The sequence below is a fragment of the Pinus tabuliformis genome, chromosome X, assembly GCF_031772625.1.
Source record: "Pinus tabuliformis cultivar Carrire ecotype Pingquan chromosome X, CPIR1, whole genome shotgun sequence".
Lineage (NCBI taxonomy): Eukaryota > Viridiplantae > Streptophyta > Pinopsida > Pinales > Pinaceae > Pinus > Pinus tabuliformis.
The window spans coordinates 489,962,191-489,986,616 of NC_142308.1; the positions used below are offsets into that span (position 1 = coordinate 489,962,191).

The 24,426-nt window shown below is 38.3% G+C and overlaps 1 protein-coding gene across 1 annotated transcript in view; it reads left to right on the top strand.

The window, feature by feature from the left end:
• The first annotated feature begins 461 nt into the window (after positions 1 to 461).
• Positions 462 to 24,426, top strand: part of LOC149140803 (protein REDUCED CHLOROPLAST COVERAGE 2-like) — a 39,894-nt gene continuing 15,929 nt past the window's right edge. Inside the window, exons 1-17 of the mRNA XM_089453394.1 lie at positions 462 to 1,353; positions 2,519 to 2,580; positions 2,771 to 2,863; positions 3,134 to 3,206; positions 3,491 to 3,994; positions 4,336 to 4,400; positions 4,521 to 4,652; positions 15,185 to 15,226; positions 15,357 to 15,890; positions 16,041 to 16,198; positions 16,354 to 16,894; positions 17,348 to 17,410; positions 17,532 to 17,633; positions 17,849 to 18,166; positions 18,284 to 18,376; positions 18,500 to 18,601; positions 18,705 to 18,809. Coding sequence (XP_089309520.1) covers positions 1,284 to 1,353; positions 2,519 to 2,580; positions 2,771 to 2,863; positions 3,134 to 3,206; positions 3,491 to 3,994; positions 4,336 to 4,400; positions 4,521 to 4,652; positions 15,185 to 15,226; positions 15,357 to 15,890; positions 16,041 to 16,198; positions 16,354 to 16,894; positions 17,348 to 17,410; positions 17,532 to 17,633; positions 17,849 to 18,166; positions 18,284 to 18,376; positions 18,500 to 18,601; positions 18,705 to 18,809 — 3,057 coding nt within the window. The 5' untranslated portion in view covers positions 462 to 1,283. The remainder of the gene's footprint in view (positions 1,354 to 2,518; positions 2,581 to 2,770; positions 2,864 to 3,133; positions 3,207 to 3,490; positions 3,995 to 4,335; positions 4,401 to 4,520; positions 4,653 to 15,184; positions 15,227 to 15,356; positions 15,891 to 16,040; positions 16,199 to 16,353; positions 16,895 to 17,347; positions 17,411 to 17,531; positions 17,634 to 17,848; positions 18,167 to 18,283; positions 18,377 to 18,499; positions 18,602 to 18,704; positions 18,810 to 24,426) is intronic.

Genomic DNA, 24,426 nt, shown 5'->3' on the forward strand with positions numbered 1-24,426 from the left:
CTGCCCCTGATTGCGAAACACCGAGCGTGTGGCCTTAGTTTGGCCACCTCCATCTCGTTGTACAGACTGATAGGGAGAAGCCCATTAACCAAATTAGTCAGAAAATTATTGTAATCGCTATGACTGGCGTGAAAATAACATAAATGAAGACACTCGCATAATGAAATGTCAAAGGAGTGTAGCAGGAAATATAAGATTTGGTGAAAATTAGGGGGTGGACAACGATGCCTCCTATTTGACCTTAAACAGCAGAGCAAATAATGATATTATGCCTTTTTTTTGCTGTATTTATTTGTTGATAATTTGGGAGTGAAATGAGAGGCTTGCGATAAAGCGCTAAGATCTGCTACATCACCACCCTCACAGCCCTCCTGTAAGAAGGCACCTTATCCATGCCACCTCATCCGTTTTTGCGCCTCTCGTTTCCTCGTTATCTTTTATCTTAAACTCTCCATCACAGCATTGAAACAGACCTTCGCCCCGTCTCGTCCTTCCATCAGATTGAATCCCTCCTTGAGTTTCTTTTCTAGATTTCCGCAGTTCTGGTTGTCTAGTTTACTCTTTTGGGTTTCTTGATTATATGCAGAGCTCTGGAAGAGAAATTGCTTGCTTGCATTTTATTTTAAGTTTCTTCTTCTTCTAAACAAAAACTTGGAGCTTAAGCCTTTGGGTGTTGAGGTTAGGTCTTGGGTTTGATTCTGCAAGTTTTCAAAGAAGTTTTAATTTGTCTACACTACTCTTAAATTCTGTCATTTTTCCTGAGTTTTTGAAGAAGCGGTGAATAAGACTATTGTTTCTTTATACTGCTTTGGGTTAATAGTAATACTCCCCTGCCCCTTTGAGTGGACTTGGTCGTACCGCTTACCCTTCTTGTTGCTTAGCATTTGTTGATGGTCGCTTTAACTTTTCGTCATAGAGGTAAATAGAAATTAATAGGTGCCTGGGCATACACAGCGCTAAATTTTTTTTATAGTTTCCCTCTCCAACAATATTGATTCATTTCATGTAGCAGAGATGATGGTGCTCTAGTAATAGTGGGATTGTGTTCTTTTTCTTTTATGAATTCCTCGCATGCAAGGTTTTTGAATAATCCAAATTCTTTTTAAATTCCTTGCATTCAACGAGGGATTTGTGGAAGGAAGGTGTATTGAGCTAGCCTTCATCAGAGAGCGAAGCAGTCTAAGTTAGACTATCCACGAGCACTTCACATGCAGGGCAGTGGAATTTTGGATTGCTGCCTCTAAAATTTGCATCTCTGGGTGAGATTTGGTTTGGAATGCAGAATGGCTCCCCGGACTGGCCGTACTAAACAACATAAATCCAAAGGAGAGAAGAAGAAGAAGGAAGAAAAGAGTAAGTTATAGGAGCATTATAATATCGGAGTTCTTTTCTTTTTTACACTTGAACATCACTTCTCAGTACTCAGAAAGAGTGCTGAAGTATATATCATAGATATAAATGTCATACAGCAATAACTGATAACTTGCAACAATAACTGATAAGTTGCTTTTGTGGAAACTAATACATTCAATTTATTTTTCTTTTTAAACAATCAGTACAACTTAACATTTCTTTGAAGGACAATATTTTCTTTTTTGTTTGTTTGTTTTAATATTGATATTGCAGATTGGATATTATAAGAAGCATGAATAGCTTTCCCTGCTGAATGATTCTTAAGCTTAATTAATATATATTCCATTTGATGATATCAATCATGGAAAATTTAAATGCATTGATTCTAGACTGATACTATGGCATGGGACCTTTTTCTCAACTTTACAATATTGGAAAAAAGTGTGCTCCAAATATAGTAATATAAATTTAGTTTCAACTGATGCAGTGCAGGTATTTGGGCCCCTTTCGGTGCATATAGAGTCTTCTTTAACACCTTTCTTTCGACATTGCTCTACACGAACTCTTTTCATTGTGTACAAAGTGATATGTCAATACTTTCCAATGAACCAAAAGGTTGAACGATAGAGAATATTTATGAAATATCCTTGTAACAATATTGCGTTCATTTAAGTATCTCTCTAGTTCACTGTATTGGTGTATAATGGAATTGAATTGCTTCTAAATGAGAAATGGAGGTATATCCCCTATAAAGCAAGGTACATTTAGTTCAATCCTGATTTTAAAATAGCGACTTACTAACCATCTCAGCAACCCCGAAGTTGAGAATAATACATAAAACAATTGTTTGTAAATGTAAATGAGTGATAACGTATAATTGGCTGCAAGGGCAAAGACCCGCTGTGGGAAGCTTCTTGGCTAATCTAAGCAAACTCAAAGTTGAGAATAAAACATAAAACAATTGGTTGTAAATGTACGTGAGTGATAATTTATAATTGGTTGAAAGGGCAAAGACCAGCTGTGGGCAGCTTCTTGGCTATTCACAAGTTCATCTGATCCTAGTACTTTTATATCAATACAAATATGAGGTCTCCGTTTGCTTTTAAAAATAAGAAATTGTTATGGTAGCAACCAATGACTATATGGTATTGTTTGTTGCTTGCAGTCCTGCCTACTGTTCTAGACGTCACAGTGAACACTCCAGATGATTCTCAAGTTATTTTAAAGGTACGCTATCTCATAAAAAATATTATCCAGTGCTTATGACAGTAGGTGGTAACATAAGTCTTGTCATAGATGTTGGATCCAGCTTTAAGAATTATGATGAATATAATCCAATCTTGCAGCATCCAGACCTATGGATAGTTATGTTTGGTTCAACAGTAGATTTTAATATATGTTTGTTTTATGGAAACAGGGAATTTCCACAGACCGTATTCTTGATTTACGCCGATTATTAGCTGTGAATGTGGAGACATGCCATCTGACCAACTATTCTTTATCCCATGAGGTAAGAAAATCAGTAGTTCAGAAGCTCATTAAATAATGGGATTGTTTGACAGGCTGGTGGATTGCAATTGACTGGTTCTGTTCAAGATATCATGTGGTATGACCTTACTTGCATGAACAACATAGGTGTTCGTGTCAAGATAGAAATAGCCATGTACAGTGAAACTGGTTCTATTATTAGTTTGTAAAGCTTAAGTGTGACCATGGCAACATTGGTCATCTTAGTTTTCTTGAAGTATCCATGACTTGGTAAAAACTTGAATTATACCAGGTTCGTGGCAACAGGTTGAGGGATTCATCAGATGTTGCAACCTTGAAGCCCTGTGCCCTTACTATTGTAGAAGGTAACCAATAACTCTGCTCCCTCATCTGAACAAGTCAGGGGAGATAGCTAGAAATTTTGTCTTGCCTTTCTTTAAAATATAAATGTTTTTATCTTGAAAAGGGGTCAGAAATAATGTTAAATCATAATATTAGAAAATTGTTCTCTTATTTCTTGAAGTGATCTAAACTGAATTTCTACTTGCATACGTGCTTCAAATATATATGCAAAGAAGAATATGCATTGTTTATACTCAAAGTTTGCATAATACTCTATATATGATTTTCATTTATTTTTCCTTTGCAGAGGACTACACTGAAGAGCATGCGGTTGCACACGTTAGAAGATTACTGGACATTGTTGCCTGTACAACATGCTTTGGTTCTTCAGGAAAGCAAGGGGAACCTCGGTCTGGGCAGGGAGGTGGAAAAGAATCAGCTCACTCAATGACAGAGAATGTGGCTGAACAAAACAACGATGTTGCTCTAAAGAAATCTTCTAGCAATAAAGAAAGAAAAGAAGCAAACAAAGATGGAAAAGACAATAAGCCAGAGACCTTTCAAAAAGTTGAAGGTAAGGTTGAGGCTAGTGAAAAAGAAAATGATGGAGAGGAGAACTCAAACCAACATTCTTCTAAGGGTGAAGGAAGAAAGAAATCCTCGAAAGAGGGGAAATCTGAGGCCATTGCAGCTATGGCTGCTGCCAAAGAGGCCACAGATAAAGGGGATATGACAGGAATGTGCCCTCCCTCTAAACTTGGCCAGTTCTATGAATTCTTCTCGTTCTCACATCTCTTGCCTCCTATCCAATGTTAGTATACCGTTCCCTGCAATTTTTTATAATTTGAAGGTAGTAGTTTTCAATCTTGTGTATAATAGAAATATTACGAGAATGCATATATCCCATACAAATATGGATATGATGTTAGAAAGATTTTCCATGTACTCTTCGAACCATCAAACTATGGTTCTTTATTTGATTGTAATGCAAAGATTCCAGAAAATTTTGAACTGTGAAGCATGGCAAACAATGTGCATATTGCCAAATTTAATTTGTTGATTTTCTTTGGAGCTTATGAGTTAGAACTTTGAAGGGAGAAAAACGTGAATTATGAATAGTATTTTAGTGACTAATGACATTGGGATGTACAGTCATAAGGAAGTCCACAAGGCAATCTGTTGAAGACAAACGTCCTGGAGATTTTTTTTCTATAGACGTGAGCACTTCTTATCCAATCCTGCACTAATTTTGAGCTTCACCTCCATAATGGCTAGGAACTGAATTGTTTCTTCTGTAGATTTCTTATATTTCTCATGCCATTTCCCCTGATATACAGGTGAAGCTTTGCAATGGAAAGTTGGTGACTGTAACAGCATGCACCAAAGGTTTTTATAGTGTTGGAAAGCAGCTTGTTCAAAGTCATGCACTTGTCAACTTGCTACAGCAGTTGAGCAGGGCTTTTGCAAATGTGAGTATCTTTAAGGTCCAAACTATACTTCTATTGCACCTTATATTATTTAATCGCTTACAAGATGCCTTCTCTCGTGTATAAGAAATTGACGTCAGTGTTTAATGTTTGTGGTTCATCTTTCAGTTCTTATAAAGAACAACACAACTTGCATGCAAATTATGTATCGTCTCTTAATAGATGGATAACTTCTTTTGTTGAAAGTTATTCAATGTAAAACACAGTGATAATCCAGGTACTGTCTTTGCAAATATTGAAATGTGACTGAGCCACAATATCACTACAATTTGTTTCTACATTTAATTCATGGAGGCTCTCAAAATTACATGTTACTTCTTTTTTTGTGTCTGCAATGCAAGGTTTTATTAATTAAGGCTAAAGTTCTCTCTCTCTTTCTCTACACTTAGTGAATGCTATGGGATGCATTTATTTTGAATATTTAATAGGACAGAGATCCTTCTTCAGTTTTCTGTGGGCCTTAGTTATGACAGCAATTGAAAGAGAATTTTCAATAATGGTTCAACCTTGAGTACTATAACATGCTCTGGCAATGAATGTTGATTTTGTAGCTTCGGGAGGTCTTCTGCATAGGCTTGGTGTCTTGACATGCAGAAGAGAAGTCCTCTTTAGTTGTTTGAAAGGAGCAACTAATATGGTCTCCTTCCGAAGTTTTTAACTTAGGAAAAAGTACATTGATTAATTATTTAATTATTGTTGACTTTGGACTAATGTTTATCTAAGGATAAATATTAATTTTTAAATTAGTTAAGTGACTTAGATCTAATCTCCATTGTTGATCTAAGAAGGCTGGGATTTAATCTTAGCCGTCTATCATTTTCGAGATTAGGGATTTGGCCCATGGAGAAATCATATAGAGAATCTATGGGAGATGATGAGGACGGCTATTGTTGAGAGAGAAATAAATCCAGACTGGATCCTTATATTGTTTTTCATTCATTTTGATGCTTATTGATTGGAAAAATTGGAGAAACCAGCGCTTAGAACCATTTTTACTGGTGGGACCTAGATTGGAAAATTGGGGTCTAACACCTTCTAGGAGCATTTTGAGGCATCAAATGACGTTTTTTCCAAAGGTCACTGCCATAGACTTCTACTTCAGCTATCTATCATGCTTCCCTATGATGATGGTGTTGAAGAATCTAGGGCAAGTAACATTAATGTGATTCTTCTTAACTTGATAACTATTTGTGAGGCATTTTAATTTTCTTATTAACACAATCTTCTCTTTGACATTATTAGAGTGTGTGCTTCTTATTTCATCAAATAGCTACCAAAAACAGAGAGACAAGAACACAAGATGTTTGGCTTTCTGCTAGGGCCAAAACCTCTCCTTCTTGGAGAGGAAAACCCGCACACAATTCTTCTTATAAAGATTCCATTTGACGAATACCAAGACCTTAACCCTTGACCTACTAGGCCACTCCAAGACCAAGACACCAATCCTCTTCTTTGACACTGCTGAGATCATCATCATTGTTGCACCATTGAGGCCATCACTGTTGCATCATCAAAATCTTCATTACTGCTGCAACATTATTGTTGCACCCTCACCGAGGTCTTCTTCATAACAACTAGATCATCGTTGCTGCTTCAATGAGATCATTGTTGCTCCTTCATTCAGATAACACAGAGATATTTATGCTAAGATATATATATCGAGATCTTCATCATGCTTGTGACTGTGTCTTTAGGATTACTTCTATGATCAAGATATAATTGCATCTTAAGTGTATGTTGAGACTGAGGGTGATCCTCTTCTTCACAAAAATGCCGAGACAGTATGCTTGAGACAGAGGTATGCCGAGAGTGTATTTCACCACACATATGCTATGACTGGGACAATGTTTCAGCATGCCTGGACAATGCTTTATTGAGACTGTAAGGAGGCTGAGGCATCACCGAAAACCACAGAGATCCTTCCATCCGAAAACCTGAACTTCTACACTTATCCAAAATTCTTGAGCTACTGTACTTCCTGTAACTTATCCGAAATTATCAGAGATATCCGAAGTTGCAGAGGCTTATGCGAAGTTATGTGTTTCCTGTGGTGACCCTAGCGAGGTATTTATAGTTGTTACGTCTCCATAAATGAGCCAACATACGGTGTGAAACGTTGTGTCTATTTATTGAACCGACATGATAGTTATATATATATATATATATATATATATATATATATTTTTGAGGCCGACATGACTGTACTCATCGTTTTGCTTGTTGTCTTCTTCATGAGGATTGTGTTGGTCTTGGAGGGTTAATCTAGTCACTAGGTAGACTTGTATACATTACATATATGCTCAAGAAGAGCTCTTTGACTCTTTGACTTTCTAGACCTATGAAATGAGCAAGAAACTCATTCTTATAATTTACAAAAACAATATTTCTTTTTCTTGACAAGTACAAAGATCAAAATTACATTTGTAAATACCGAACCTAGTTACACTTTCTTCAACAGATGGCACGAGCTCTTGCTTTTAATGCTTCTATGATGCCATCTCTTAACATGATGCATTTATCATGCTTTCTTAGTGACTCGTGATAGCCATATCTTACAACGGAAAAACTTGAAACAAAAACTTGAAAAGGACTAGGTGAGGAAGACTATCTTAGTCATAGTAGAGATATTTTACTTCCTCTTTCTTGGATTTCTTCCTTTCAACTTCCTCCACTTCTTCAGTGATATGGGCTTCTTCTCTACCTCTTTTGTTATTGTCCTTCTTGAGCTTAGGACAATCTCTCTTGTAATGCCCATATTCTTGACATCCATAGCATTGAATCTTAGCCATGTTCTTCTTTTTTTGAGGTCCAAATTTCCCAAACTTTCCTTTCTTCTTTGCCATAGCAGCATATGCTTGATTTTGCTCATTTGATTCTACATCAGTTTTTGCCTTCAACTTGGTTTCTTCAATCTTGCATAGTGACCATAGATCCTGGAATGGAGTAGCAGCGTAGCTTCTTTCTTCCCATAAACACTTGAAGTAAAGTTACCCCACTCCTCTGGTAGTGCATTTAGTACTACAATGGTCATCTCCTTATCAGACATTATTTCTCCCAGATCTTGAAGTTGATCCCTTATTTTAGATATCCTCATAAAGTATGAGGTTATTCCTTCTTCTTTTGATATCCTTAGCTTGTAGAGTTCTTGTCTTAATGAGATAACTTCTTTTGTAGTGCTTATGGAAAAAAACTCTACTAGTTTGTCATATATTTCTTTTGAAGTTTCAAGTTTAGATACATATGGAATGAGGGGATCCTTGATGGATTTTATGAGAATCCTTTAAGCCCTTGCTTCCCCTTTCATAAACTTTGCAAGTGTTTGAGCATCTTCTTTCGGTGGTTTGGTGATTGAGCCTTTGACATGTTCAATGACCTCATTTTCAATGAGATTCAGATTTGTCCTCTTCTTCCATGCAAGAAATTTTGAAGCCTCTGCCAATTTGTTGCTTTCCTTGCAAAAAGGCATTTTGACAGATTCATATGTAGACATAAATGTATACGTACTTGTGAAGATGCTTCTTCCACTTGCTGCCTCCTTGAATTTGATGATGATATAGATAATGGAGAACTTATTCTTGATGAAGATAGTTCTCTTCAAGAGTGATCCTTGACTCCTCAAAGAGGTAGATCACTTTAGATCCTTTGATGGTGATGTCCTTGTTGATGATGATCAATGATAACTTCTTGATGATGTCTTGATGCTTCTCAAATGATCTTCTTCAATGCTAAGGACCTTGCTTCAACGAAAAGGGAGATTGCTTTAGAACTTTTTGAAGATGATGACAACGTCCTTGATCTTTCTTCTCTTGGATGAATAGTCTTCAAGATAACTTTATTTTGTTAAAGTTTCTAAGTTTACTTAGTTAGAAACCCTTCATGCACTTTATCTGATTTATTGTTATTTTTCCTTAACAAACTATTTATAATGTAAATACTTAAAACAAACACCAGTGCATGCTCAACATATTACATATCAGCAACTAAAAGAAACAAGAACAAACACACCATATGACACCATTATTTTTGGACTAATGTCCCTGGAAAAACCCAATGTGGGAAAACCGATGCAGCTATCTGAGGGTTTTCTTATTAAGCAATATCATAGTACAATCTGGGTGCCGAAACTGGCCTACCTAACAGAGAATTTCCTTGGCAGTGATACCTCTCAGTTTCTGACAAATCTACTGGTTGAAACCCCAGATAATCCTTTCGGCAACTACTCAACACCAATTTTCCCCAGAAACCCCAGCGTCTACCCAATCTGGACTGCGTCTGCCTCTCCTAGCCCAGCGCTAGCCCTGCGTTGGCCTATCTTGGCCTGCGTCAACCACAGGAGGCCCTGCGTCGGCTCTCTGAGCCTCTGCATCAGCTACGCTAGCCTCTCTAGTGCTGTGCGCAGCACCTAGCTGCCTCTGCGTGGCCCTACGTGAGCACTGGCTACTCGTGCATCTCTCTCTCTGGCTGCTTTGCTGCTCTCCCGGCACTATCTCTGCCTCTCTATCTCTCTGTACTCAATGCCCCTCAGCTGCTCTCCTGATCACTGATTCTATCTCTCTTAGCAAAACCTCGCTCTAGAGAATAGAATGATTGATCACTCTGGTGTATTCTCCAAGTGATCCTCAAGCCTCCTCTTATACTTTTCCTGTTGGCATCTCAACGGCCAATATTAAGTCCCTGATCAACGATTAAGATTAGATCTGGCTTGATCCATGTCTTTTGGACCATTCTAACACAGATTCATATTAATACACATTAATATTTTATTTTCCCTAAGTTTAGACTTAGGAACTCCATTAAAATATTAATTATTTTAATATCTTCTGATCTGTTTAGAATCTGCCCAAACCCTTTCTGGGTATTGGAGATTTCATGTGCCCCAACCTCTCCACCAAATATCGTGGCTAGAGCACATACGATGCTACCCCAAACCAACACTCCCTCTTAGCGAGGATTGTGCTCTAGCAATACGCCTCACTGAATATTACTCTGATCATCCAGCATCAGTACATGTGCTAATGCTAGGCCTTCCTGCCCAACATCCTCTGCACTGTTGTATCCTATACTGCTGCCCATGGTTCTACCACTGCCACTGCTACATCTGTACGACAGCTCCCTCTGCATCTGTGCTGCTGCTGGTCCTTTCTCCCAGCACTGCATCCGCACTGCACCTACTCTCATCATGCTGCATCGTGTTGCCCACTGCTGCACTGCAACTCAGTTATTGAGAAGTAAGTAACTGATCTCCCAACTGACCTCCCTGTTGAGCTAGAAACACCCATTGATGTTGAATCTCCCTCTGTCGCTAACAAGTGCTCCCTCTCTGACCTCTGCGCTGCTGCAACAACTCCCTGCATCTCGCACTGTTGCACACCTCTCTATGTCGTCCTGCACTAGTGCAACACTCTTGTGCCTCTCGCACTGCTGTAGCCTGCTAGCCTCGCGCTGTCTCGGGACTCTTGCACTGTAGCTCCCTCTGTTGCTCCATCCACATCTGTCTCTACCCACGCAGCCAGTCTTGCTACTCCTCGTCGGGGCTCCCGTAGCAAGGTCTAATCCAAGAGGCTGGGTACCTCAAGGATCCTGCCCCTCATCGTCTGTAGTCCACCTAACTACAGCGTGATGTCTCCCCACTTCCGCTCAAGTAGCGTGTGTGCACTCATGGCACAGTCATCGTCTATCAAAACTTTCTTCTTTGCCCGTGCTAGTGTTGCCTTAGTCTCGAAAGATTGTCCCTTACTCTTCTTCCTTGGACACTGGGTCGCATAATGACCCAGCTCCCCATAGTGGAAGCACTTGATCTTGGAGAGATCCTTTTTCTTCCGCTTTTCCTGCTTTCCCTCAGATGCTAGGGCCACATCTTCCTCCTCCTACTTGACTTTGATCCCCTTGTTTTTGCTACCTGTCTTTGACTGCCATCTGATCTCTTCCTGGCGAAGAGCTGCCCACATCTCGTCCCATGGTGGAAGTGTCCCTCTGCCCAGTATACTCTTGACAAATACTTCCCAGTCTTCTGAGACAACATTCAAAGCTGTCCTCACCATTAGCTCCCGCTTCAGTGTCGCTCCTATAGCAAAAGTCAACTAGTCTTGGATCTCATTCAGTCCTCCGAGGAAGGTGTCAATCGATTGTCCCTTCTTCATCTGATACGACCTCATTTGATTCTCAAACAGCATTCTTCTCTACACATAAGTATGTTGGTACAGCTTCTTGAGAGCCTCCCACATCTCAAATGTCGTTTTCTTTACGGCTATATGTGGTACCACATGATCCTTGACCCTGTCAAGGATAATGCACTTGGCCCTCGCCATCGCCTCCTCATACTTGTTATTATCAATGGGGTCGAATGGGACAGCTATTACCTTCAAGGCGAAGTTCTTGACACGATTCCTGTCAAGCACGGATAAGATTCTGGCCTTCTAGACTGCGAAGTTCAATGCTCTGTCCAGTCAATCCTGGTCACTTACCTTGTGTAGTGCCATGATGCTCCTCTACTTCCCTCTTGGAAGTTCTCTATTTGACTCCTTTGAGTCTCTACTTCCCGTCTAGAAGTTCTCTTCTAGACTCCCTCTGAGTCCTGATTTCCCTCCTGGAAATCCTTCTGTCGCTTGTCAAGATGCCCCCTACTCTGATCGTCTTGTGCAACTGCACTATTGATCCGGGTTCCTCGGCTAGAAACCCTCGGTAACAACTCCTCTGGCCCTGCTTTGTCAGGATTTGTTCTGGCTACAGTACCTCACCAGCTCCACTCTGCAATATTCCTGCAGCCTTCTTAACCCCAGCAACTGCCTATCTATGAACTGCGTCAGCCTCTTTCTTCTTCACGCTGGCTCTGCGTCACCCCAGATTGGTCTGCGTCAGCCCTGGGATGCCCTACGTCAGCCCTCTAGCCCTTTGCGTTAGCAACGCTGGCCTCTTTGGGGCTTTGCGTAGCTCCCGGCTTCCTCTGCGTGGCCCTGGCTAGCTCTGCATGACACTCCTTGGCTTCTGCGTTGCTAAAAACAACTTCTGTCACCTCGGGACAGCTGTTTTCTATTGCTATTGCTCCGCTCGGTTGATGTCTTTTAGTCCTCCTGTGATCTGCAATCACACTCTAATACCATGTTGAAGTTTCTAAGTTTACTTAGTTAGAAACCCTTCATGCACTTTATCTGATTTATTCCTACCTACTTGTTATTTTTCCTTAACAAGTTATTTACAATGTAAATACTGAAAATAAACACCAGTGCATGCTCAACATATTACAAATTAGCAACTAAAAGAAACAAGAACAAACACACCATATGAAACCATTATTTTTGGACTAATGTCCACAGAAAAACCCAATGCGGGAAAATCGATGCAACTATCTGTCGGTTTTCTTATTAAGCAATATCAGAGTACAATCTAGGTGCCGAAATTGGCCTACCCAAAAGAGAATTTCCTTGGTAGTAATAACTCTCAGTTTCTGACAAATCTACTCGCTGAAACCCCGGATAATTCTTCCGGTAGCTACTCAGCACCAATATGCCCCAGAAACCCCAGCGTCTGCCCAATCTGGACTGCGTCAACCTCTCCTAACCCAGCGCTAGCCTTGTGTTAGCCTATCTTGGCTTGCGTCAGCCCCAAGAGGCTCTGCGTCAGCTCTCTGAGCCTCTACGTCAGCGACGTTAGCCTCTTTGGTGCTCTGCGCAGCACTTAGCTGCCTCTGCATGGCCCTATGTGAGCACTAGCTGCTCCTGCGTCTCTCTCTCTGGCTGCTCTGCTGCTCTCCTGGCACTATCTCTGCCTCTCTGTCTCTCTGTACTCAATGCCCCTCAGCTGCTCTCCCAATCACTGATTCTATCTCTCTTAGCAAACCCCGCTCTAGAGAATAGAATGACTGATCACTCTTGTGTATTCTCCAAGTGACCCACAAGCCTCCTCTTATACTTTTCCTATTGACATCTCAATGACTGAAATTAAGTCCCTAATCAACGAATAAGATTAGATCTGGCTTGATCCATGTCTTTTGGATCATTCTAACACAGATTCATATTAATACACATTAATATTTTATTTTCCCTACGTTTAGACTTAGGGACTCCATTAAAATATTAATTATTTTAATATCTCCTGATCTATTTAGAATCTACCCAAACGCTTTCTGGGTATTGGAGATCTCATGTGCCCCAACCTCTCCACCAAATTTCGTGGCTAGAGCACAACCAATGCTACCCCAAATCAACATATTTGTAGGTCTTCAACTTGAGTAGGGTCTTTGTGGTCTTTTGAGGATCCCAAGACTTCTTCTGGTGTAGACTTCTTCGATCTAGGGTTTTGACACTTCTTAGTAGATCTTCACTTTGCTTTGATGTCCTTTGATATTTGATCCTTGAGTGCTTGTGTGTCTCTTGATGAGATGCTCTTTCCTTGATTTGTCACCTTAGCTCTGATACCATGTTGAGAAATCTAGGGCATTAGGATTACGAGATTTCTCTTGTAATGATAACTGCTTGTGAGTGCTTTTTACTTCTTTAGATTAGGATCTTCTCTTTGCTTAGATTATTATAGTTTTCTTCTTCATCAAACAGTTACCAAAGCATAAACAATATAGAGACAAGAGACACAGAATATAGGCGATCAACCAGGGCCAAAACCTCTCCAACTTGAGAGGAAAACCCAAAACAAATTCTTCTTCTTATAGAGACTTCAATTGACGAATACCAAGACCAAGACCCTTGACACAACAACCTCTCCAAGACCAAGTCACAAGATCCTTCTTCATTGCTTCTACTACCCCAAGTCAATACAAGTCAACCTGCCTTATACAGTGAATCTCGGCTTCTCTAAAGTTTCGGCCTTCCTCCACAGATCAACATTTATCAGCTACCTGAAATCTCTTCAAAATCACACGTGTGGGCTGAATTATGGACTTTTGTGATGTGCTACTCCTTCGCTTGGCTTGAGGGCTTCTTCTTGATATTTTGGCTAGCAAAAATGATGATGTGAAGATCCTTTACTTGAATTTTGCAAGGGTTGTTGTAACCCTACTACAGAAACCCTAGTTTCTGCCACACGTGTGAAGAATTGACCCAAAGACAGTCTCAAATTCCTTCATTCTCCTTCTCTTTCTTTTCGTTGGTTAAGAGGCTATTCTTTTTGTGATTTTTGCACTTCCTTTCTTGTCTTGAATGCTTGACAGAATGCACTTCAAGGTGTGGTTGAGCTTCCCTATATATAGTGGTTTGTCCATCAAAATAAGCTGACTTTACCTTGTGCCTTGGCCAACATGCCCTTCTGGAATCATCTTATTCTCTTTTTGTAGGCCGACTTCAAGGAGGGCTTGTGACATGGTCTTGGAGGATTAATGATTCAAATAATTTCTCTTTTTACAATGTACAATATGCCCAAATGGGTCTTCAATCTTTGACATTGACTCATTAGACTTTATGACATGATGACCAAACCTAAATGCTCACAATGGGAGCCTTAACTATAAAATAAAATTCCCTGATCATGAAACCCATGATTCAAGCAATACAAAAATAAATTTATTTTCTTCTTTACATCAATTACATAAAATCACAATTACACGTCATTATGAAAACTGAACCTAGTTACATTTTTCAACATGATCGAGATTGGATTATTATATTGTTTGTCATCCATTTTGATGCTTTTAGAGTGGAAAAAGTGGAGGAATCAACTCACAGGACTATTTTTACTGGTGGAACCCATTTTGGTAAATTAGGGTCTGAAACCTTTTGGGAGCATTTTGAGGCATCAAACGATGTTTTTTGGGGGTAAAGTTTTGCCGCTTTAGTGCAACAGCCTTTTTTCCTATTCTACACATAGAGACCTTTCCAACAGGGCAAGAATCACTTCAATCAAAGTCTGTATGCAAAAGTTATTCCATTCGGAAGTTGACCTTCTTGTTTTGGCCACCATAATTCAAGAAGATGCCACGTCATCCCATAACTCATGGAAAAGGGGCTAGCCAAGTGAATTTATTTTCCAACAGTTTTCATATTTTATTGAGTTAAATAACTTCTGGGTATAAAATAATCGTTGAAGACATAAATATATCAGATCTGGTATTGGAGATTTAACAATGAAAAGCTGCTAGAAGTAGACAATGAGCAGTTGACATGATTTCAATAATACACTGACCTCACGTTCTAGTTTGGTCCTGCAATATCTCTGGAAACTGGTCCTTGACGTAGCAGTAATTGCTTGTGTGTGTACTGTTATGTTATTTTTAATTCCTACATGTTTTATGTCTCGATAAATTTTTCTCTCTCAAAAAGTCCTACATATTTCTTTTGGTCTGTAGGTTTTTCTCTCTTTTCACTTTAGTTTGCTTTATTTTATTTTGTTGTATGAATTAGTACTATACATTCAACTCTAGCATTAAGGATGCTCTAATCACTGAGATGCTGATTTTCAGTAGGCTGTTTAATTGCATTGGTCATCCATGGACATTAACGTAAATTCTGTCTTCTTTCTCTCTTTGTCTACTATAAATTAGAGAACTGATATAGTATGTTGCTCTCCAGGCCTATGATTGTCTCATGAAAGCCTTTTCAGAGCGTAATAAGGTATGTGTATTGTTATGTGTATTGTTTTCATTTTATTGTATAGTAACTGCAGAAGCATTGTTATTCCTTTTGATAAGCAGATTCTGGAATAATCAATTCATGACAACCAACACTTCTACGTTTTTTGCAGTTTGGAAACCTTCCATATGGTTTTCGTGCAAATACATGGGTTGTCCCACCAGTAGCTGCTGATTCACCATCTGTCTTCCCACCTCTACCAGTAGAGGATGAAACCTGGGATGGCAATGGTGGGGGTCAAGGAAGAGACGGAAAAAGTGATCTGAGACCCTGGGCGAGAGAATTTTCCATTCTAGCTGCTATGCCTTGCAAAACTGTAGAGGAGAGACAAATAAGGGATCGGAAAGCGTTCCTACTTCATAGTTTATTTGTTGATGTTGCTGTCTTTAAAGCTGTATCTGCCGTTCAACATGTTATAGACGGAAAGAGAAGTTCAGATGAAACAAAAGCTCATGATCCCAATATAACATTGCATGAAGAGACTATCGGGGACTTAAAGATATCAGTCAGAAGAGATGTTCCAGATGCAAGCCAAAAACTAGATAGAAAGATTGATGGCAGCCAAGCCCCAGGAGTGTCATCTAGGGAACTTGCAGAGAGAAATCTGCTGAAAGGAATAACTGCAGATGAGAGCACAACTGTACATGTAAGTATATCTTTAAGTTTTTTCTCCTGTTCCAGTTTAAATGTGGACCTCTTTGGGATCAGGTATTGCTTGGATTATTTATACATATATCTTTCAAGACCAATTCTGTAAACTAAAATTTGAAGGATGGAGCTGATTTTCCATTTGCAGGATACTGCCACATTAGGAGTTGTTATTCTTAAACATTGTGGCTACACAGCAGTGGTGAAAGTTTCTGGTCATACACAAACTGAACTGGAATCTTCACCCCTGGACATTGACATTGAGGATCAGCCTGAAGGTGGTGCCAATGCTCTGAATGTCAATAGGTATTGTCCAAACCAATATAGAACCCTTCATTTACATTTGATACACCTTTATTTACATTTTCTCACCTCAGATGATGCCCTTAGGCAGTGTAGTTCTATTTGCTACCATTGCATATGATGCCTATGCTGACAAGGGTTTCCGCATATTTTTGCAGTTTAAGAACCCTGTTACACAAGGGATCCCGTATACAATCAAATTCAGGAATTCACCACTCCCGTGTTACTGAGTCTGAAGACTTGCAATCAGCAAGGACATTAGTTCAGAAAGTGCTAGAAGATAGCTTGCTCAAACTGCAAGAAGAACAAACTGGTCAGAGAACATTAATAAGATGGGAACTTGGAGCATGCTGGGTACAGAATTTACAAAACCAATCAACTGCTGAAAATGTTGAGACGAAGCCTAGTGAAGAAAGTAAGAATGAACCCACCATAAAAGGACTTGGGAAACAGTTTGGGTTGCTAAAAGAGATTAAAAAGAAAACAGATGACAAAAACAAAAAAGTTGACCCAACCAAAACAAATTGTCCAGATGCTTTAGCTGGTAGTGAAATTGAAAATAACAAGGAGGGGTCAGAGGAAGCTGTTCAACATGAAGTTGAGAAAGAAGAATTTGAAAGTGAACTAGCATTGAGGAAACTCCTTCCAGAAGCTGCATTTATCCGGTTAAAAGAATCAGAAACTGGTCTTCACCGCAAGGTTTGTACAACAATTCCACTAAAAAAAATTCAGGGACTGAATTTGTATTTAGTTTTTGATGACTGATCTTTTATATCCTTTGTGGATTCCACTTCCATATTTCTTAGCATCATTGAGATCCCCTTTTTAGCATTCCGTATTCATTTACATCTTATAGTAGCTTGAGTAGAGTAACGGACCTTCATAATTTTAAATATTTCAGAATCCCTCGCATTGTATTCTCGTGGAGAGTTAATAGCATGCAATTAGTGTTTCATTATGTCTTTTTCAATTTTCTCCATTCCTCTGGGTATCATGGAGTTGAAAATATTCCAAAATAGACTACAAACACCATTTTTTTGGAGCAGTCTGAGGGAATGGACTGAGTAATTATAGTTTGCCATCTTCATGCAAGTTTCCTATAATTATTAACAGCATATATAAATTTTAAACCTTTATTTGTTTTGTGAACAGTCTATGAATGAGCTGATTGAGATGGCTCAGAAATACTATGATGATGTAGCACTGCCAAAACTGGTGAGCCGGATACACTTGTTGATTTCATTTTCAAATAAAAAATGGTTCTGGAGTCTGGACAGATCTTTTATGTAAAATTTAAAAAATTGGAGCATAATTTGATATTTCTTCATTTCCTCAGGTATCAGACTTTGGTTCATTAGAATTATCACCTGTGGATGGGAGAACACTGACTGACTTTATGCATACACGAGGCTTACAAATGCGTTCCTTAGGTCGCGTGGTGAGCAATAAGCATATATCGAATGTGATCATTACAACAGATACATATTTGAGATTCCAGTTATATCGTTTTGCAAGAATCATGTGCTTATTGTATCTTTACTTTTTCTGACATTTGGGGTAGCTCTCTGGATTGAGTTCCTCTTGATCCAGGTATTTGAAAATCTTCAGACTTTCTGCGAATTTAAATTGCGTCTGTTTGTGACATGTGAACAGGTTGAACTTGCAAACAAACTTCCTCATGTGCAATCACTTTGCATTCATGAAATGGTGGTCCGGGCCTTCAAGCACATATTACAAGCAGTTATTGCTTCTGTTAAAAGAACATCAGACTTGGCTTCATCAATTGCTGCAGCTTTGAATATTATGCTTGGAACACCATCAAACAAAAATGGTGACCAGAATTGCATCTCAGATTCCCTTAAATGGAAATGGGTAGAGGTGTTTCTGTCAAAAAGATTTGGATGGAAAATCAATAATTTCAATCGCCAAGATTTGAGAAAGTTTGCAATTTTACGGGGGCTTTGCCATAAGGTTGCTAAAATGTTTGCTAGAATCTTATTAGCAAATTCAGTGATTAAGGGCTCCTTTATCATAACATGGATTATGGTCTTCCAATAGATTAAGCATATCTAATCTTTCTTTATTTAGGTGGGACTTGAGTTGGCTCCTAGAGATTATGACATGGACAACCCAAACCCATTCAAGAAAGTAGACATTATCAGCATGGTTCCAGTGTATAAGGTAAGGGAAGATATTTACTATTTGATTTTTAGTTGTCTATAGTCATGTCCAGCATATAATGTGTATTATTAATTTATTACTTGCACATGTTAGCAATCTGACTCTCCTTCATTTCTTTTACAGCAAGTTGCATGCTCATCTGCAGATGGACGAACCTTGTTAGAATCATCAAAAACTGCTCTGGACAAGGGGAAACTTGATGATGTTGTTAACTATGGGACCAAGGTACTAAATTCAGCTCAGAAACTACTACTTAATGGTTCATCAAAATCATTTTGACAACCATATGGCCTTGGAGTTAAGTCAGTCTCTTGTATTTGTTTCATAGGCTCTAGCAAAGCTGGTGGCAGTGTGTGGTCCTTACCATCGAATGACAGCTGGAGCATATAGCTTGTTAGCTGTTGTATTGTATCATACAGGAGATTTCAATCAGGTATTCACATCATAAGGCCAGTGTACTCTTCCTGTTTGAGTAAATTCTATAACAGTACCATGAAGTTTGAACATGCATGTGGTCTTTGCTGGTTATGAAAATTCCTTTACTTCCCAAGCCATTGTGCCCCCAATCCCAAGTATTATAGAAAGTACTCATCAAACCATGAAAGGCAGTGTATTATAGATTTTCATGTCTTTGTGAAGGAGGGAGTAGGACATCAAATTTTAACCTGTTACCATATTGTATAATGCTAGGATCCATTTGTAGGGAACCATGTGAGGAGTGAATTGAAACAATCTCCAAGCAATAATTAGGGAGGGAACAATTTGAGTAAATTCTATAACAGTACCATGAGGTTTGAACATGCATGTGGTCTTTGCTGGTTATGAAAATTCCTTTACTTCCCAAGCCATTGTGCCCCCAATCCCAAGTATTATAGAAAGTATTTGTCAAACCATGAAAGGCAGTGTATTATAGATTTTCATGTCTTTGTGAAGGGGGGAGTAAGACATCAAATTTTAACCTGTTACCATATTGTATAATGCTAGGATCCATTTGTAGGGAACCATGTGAGGAGGGAATTGAAACCAAACGCGTATGGCTAGAAGTTTATGCAACTAATTATGCACATAAAGTAGTGGTGTTTCCTAATGCCTATGAGGAAGCTAATCAAATAGTACCATGAGTCAATATATAAAGACAACAAGATCTGAACTCTTAAGTCCTACATGATGTTCTTCACCATAGAATTTGATATTTTTATGTTCTTTAGCACAGACTAATTCAAAAGAAAAACAAAATAAATATAGGAAGTTATTTAAAAGGATCTTATGATTAGGGAATAAGTTTGAAGCATTTTACTCCATCACTAACCCTAATTGTGGTGCATTCATATACAAAAATCTTAGATCCTTCAAGATATTTCAATCATATAGATTTCTATTGTTAAATTTTATTGTCACATTACATAAGACAACTATCATTCATCACTACATTTGAAATGTGAAGGTTGGTTGGTGCATTAGGAGAATTTTGAGATAAAACATGGGTCTCAAAACAAAAAATGTACTAACAAAAGCAACTTTAAAAGAACCAATATAATTCAAGAAGATGATGTCATTCCCAAAGGTAAATATTTTTGGAGGGAAAAGAAGGAAACTATTTTTTTAATTGTATTGTTGGCTTATATCCTTATAGGTTTACTCAAATGTCAAATGTAAGCACCTGTTGGATGCGGAATTAAATTATGCATCCAATGAGTACTCACTATGCATACTTTTGAATAGACCACAATGAAATTTTTCAAAATACATGAAAAAACAAGAAAATATGCAGAGTGGGTACTCGAATGCAGAATTTAATTCCACATCCAATTGGTGCCTACACTTGACATTTGAGTAAATCAATAAGGAGATAAGCCGAAAATACAATTTAAAAAAGTAGCTTTATTTATTTTCTTTTAAAAATTCATAACTTTTATTTTTATTATTTTAACTATTATTTTTTTTTTTTTTAGGAGGCCCATTTTAGACCTCAAAATTCCCCTAATGACTACACACAAGATTGTCTCTAGTTGAATTCACATAAAAGTGATTAAAAACAATGGTTTGGTGGTGTGTAGCATGGAACAATGCGGTAATTACTACTCTCCACAAGGTAGTTCCAAATCACAAAGAAACAATAATCATTAGGATAACTCTCTTTAGTATCAAGAACTATGATCTTATGCTTTCAACTTTTTTAACTAGGTAAGGAATAACATTCATTGTTTCTTCCTCATCCAAATTTCATTTCTCTACTTTGACCATACAATGGAAAGCCAATTTATTTTTGGGTATAGAGTTAGATGCCACCCATGGATAATACTAAAAATGACACAAACATATGGGAAGGCAATGGGAAGAGATGTTGAGAAATCTAGGGGCAACTAGATTAGGTGATTTCTCTTTGATAACTGCTTGTGATGTTCTTTTACTTAACTTGATGTACTTGTTATTAGCTTCTTTTTTCATTTGATAATTATTATGTTCTTATCATCACACAACTACTAAACTATGAAGATCAAATAGACAAGAGGACACAAAATGTAGGGCACTAGCCAGGGCCAAAACTTCTCCTCTTGAGAGGAAAACCCACAAGAATTCTTCTCTTCTTATAGAATGTTCAGATGGCAAATTCCAAGACCTATGACACTTGAAAAATACCGCTCCAAGACCAAGTCAACCTCTTCTTTGATGAGCTTCTCTTCCACAAAGTCAATGCCAGTCAAACTTGCTCCAATATCTTAGATTTCGACCCTTATTCAAATTTTTGGCTTGCTGCTTCAGGACTGCAATTTCGGCTTCTACTGCAAAAACCTTAGTTTGGTACGTGTGAGAAAATAATGGTGAATTAGGTCTTCTTTCTCCTTCGCTCTATGCACTTCTTCCTCATAATTTTGGCTTGCAAATTTGATCTCCTTTAACCCAAAACTCAACTTCTATAGGTGATTGTAATTTGGTTCTTCCTGCAATAGAAATCAGCTCCAATTCCTTCACATGTGTGGGATATTGCAGCCCTAAAAACAAACTTTTAAACTTTGATCTCTCTTCTACTTGGTCACTTTCTTGTTCACTGGTTATTCCTTACTTTTCTTGAACTTGATGATCAAACTTGATTACTCTCCAAATGAGGATGATGGATCCTTATCCTTGGAGGTCGAGTAGTTGTTCATGAGGCCGACTTCCCTCCTTGCAGGCTGACTTCCCTCCTTGCAGGCTGACTTGATCTTGGAGGGGGTCTTTTGACCAGTGTTGTTAAAATCGCGATTTTATCAGAAAATCGCGATTTTTTCCTCTGCCCGATCAAATCGCGATTTTTATACCAAAAAATCGCGGACTTTTTTTATAGCGATTTTTTCCGAAAAAATCGCAGAGGCACGGGCAGCGGGCTTTTAATAGGCGAAAATCGATTTTTTTTATGTCATTTTGTTGTTTGCGCGCGGAGGAGGAGGAGAAGAGGTGAGGGAGAGGAGCTGGAGGAAATCAATAGGATTAGACTTTCATTTTATTGTATATGACATTATGACATGATGAAATACATTATCATATTTTTTGTTGATATTTTGAGGCTGAGTTGGGACTCAGGACTTACTATTCAGGACATGATTCAATGTTATGTGTGATTTTAGCGCTAGAAATGATATTAAACATCTTATATATTAGTTTTTTTATCGTATTTATGTGTCAATGTATTTATTTTATGTTGTAGATGGTTTAGATATTAAAAAATTGAAAAAAAATGAATATTTTTGTGCCAAACGCTTTTTTCCCGCTTTTAACGATTTTTTCCGCTTTTTTCCCGCGCCGATTAAATCCCGATCGCGCTTTGTGCAACATTGCTTTTGACTCTTTTGACACTTAAATAAATTCTTCTTACATAGTACAACATGCCCAATAGGGTCTTCACATATGATAGTGACTTCTTTGACTCAATGAAAAAACCTAGAAGCACTCAATGGGTGCTTGACCTACAAATAAAATGACCTTGAGCATAAAACCCATGCTACAAAATAATAATAAAATTTCTTTTTCTCTTTACATCAAATACATAGAATCATGATTACATTTAGACGTTATGAAGTTCGAACCTAGTTACATTTTCCAACGCTCCCTCTTAACTAGGGAGATATTCAGAATACATACAAGGTACTTGTTCATTCTCATACTGAAGAATTCTCATAAGAAGAGTCAAATTGGTAAGCTATATTATAAGATATTTATTAAGCTTATATCAGTGCATCTAATCATATCAACCAACATTGTCATATAGCAAGGCCTTGACTAACAACTCTATCTCTCCACAAGAATAAAGCACAATGTTGGGGAGACAATGACTAATAGACACCTTCATCATTGTCTCTCAAGGCACATACCCCATCCGGATGTTCACAAGGTATGTCCTTCTAGGACCATTCCCATCTTGGATTAACACATCCTCATGGAATTTCCTCTTCGACTACTCTTACCTATTGGATGCCCTACCTCATCCTCAAAGAGTATCAGAATCAATCTCAGATGCTTACCCAATCCTCCATTCTTTCTTCACAATATGAAGACAAGAGTGATGCGTCTATCTCTCCCTCTCAACTAGGGAGGATCAACTCACTCCTATAAAAGGTATATACCCAAGTTCCCTCTTAACAAGGGTCTTGTTACCAATAGTAACACTCTTCGGTGGAGATCATGGTACTATCAGCTGCCTATAGGGCTCCTTCTTTTTGCATCATGTCATGAACTTCAATTTATTTATCTTTATCATGGAGCCTTCTTTGTAGGGCCTTGGCCATCTTCTCCATCTTCAATGAAACATCATGTTGAACCATTAGTCATGTCATCCTTCTTTACATCGGGAAGTAAACTTCTTGTCATCATCTGGCTATCCTTCATACAACTACCTCTTTCAAGTTATGTTTCTTTCAAGATCTTCCATCCAATCTCATGAGTGCTAGTTGTAGGTGACTTCTACAACTTTCTTTCAGTAGCCCTATTCCAACCCAACTACAACTTTCTTTTAGTAGCCTTATTCCAACCCAACCAGATGATTTCAAAAATCAAAATGAATATTAAATCAAAATTTCCTCTTTATGATGGCCTTCCATCATGGCATCTGCTTCCTGCAACATCAACATCCTTTCGCATACTATATGAATCCATCTCCAAGTCATGCCTTACCAAGGTTCTCCTTCTCCAACGTACATATCAAGGTCTTCATACCTTCTCCATGGAGATGTCATAGCTAACCCTTCTAGTTATTAGATTTTGATCATTAATCTTATTTGACAATAGATACATTTTCTCACGAACTCTTCTTTCACCTTTCTTCTCCTATTGCTTCCTCAGGATCATTTATACATATTTCCTTCATTATGGGAATCACAGTTGTCAACTACCTCATATTCTATGAAACCAGATTCGTCCAAAATAGGCCACGTGTTCGGATCCCACAAATCCGACACGATTCCATGGGAATTCGAATCCTAAAATGGGACACCACATGTCCTAACAAGGCACCATCGAATCCCGGTCGTGTCCTGATTTTGGGATTCGAATCCCAAAAAAGTGAGGGTTTATGAGGTTTATGAGGTTTGTGAGGGTTTATGAAAATATTTGAATTTTGTATGTACTATGCATGCTATAATGTTACTAACTCACTTTGTAAATAGTAAAACTAACATCTAGATGAAGATCTATGTTTGAAATCAATGAATTTGTATCATTAATGAGAATTTGTGTAAGAAATATCTAATTTTTAATATGTATATATATATATATATATATATATAAAATAATAAAATAATATATAACGAATCCTATGTGTCCTGTTCCGGGGGGTCAACGTGTTCGAATCTGACACTCGAATCCCCGTATCCTACGAATCCCGAATCCCCATATCCTACGAATCCCGAATTCCCGTATCAGGTGACTTAGCTCATATTCTTCATGAGGTCATATTATGTTGATTTCAAGGCACATTATCTACATGCCTTCATGCATCATTCCAATGGAAGAGTTTCTTCTTCATGCTCATGAAATAGAGCATTTTAACCATTCTATCTATAACCATATGATGACAT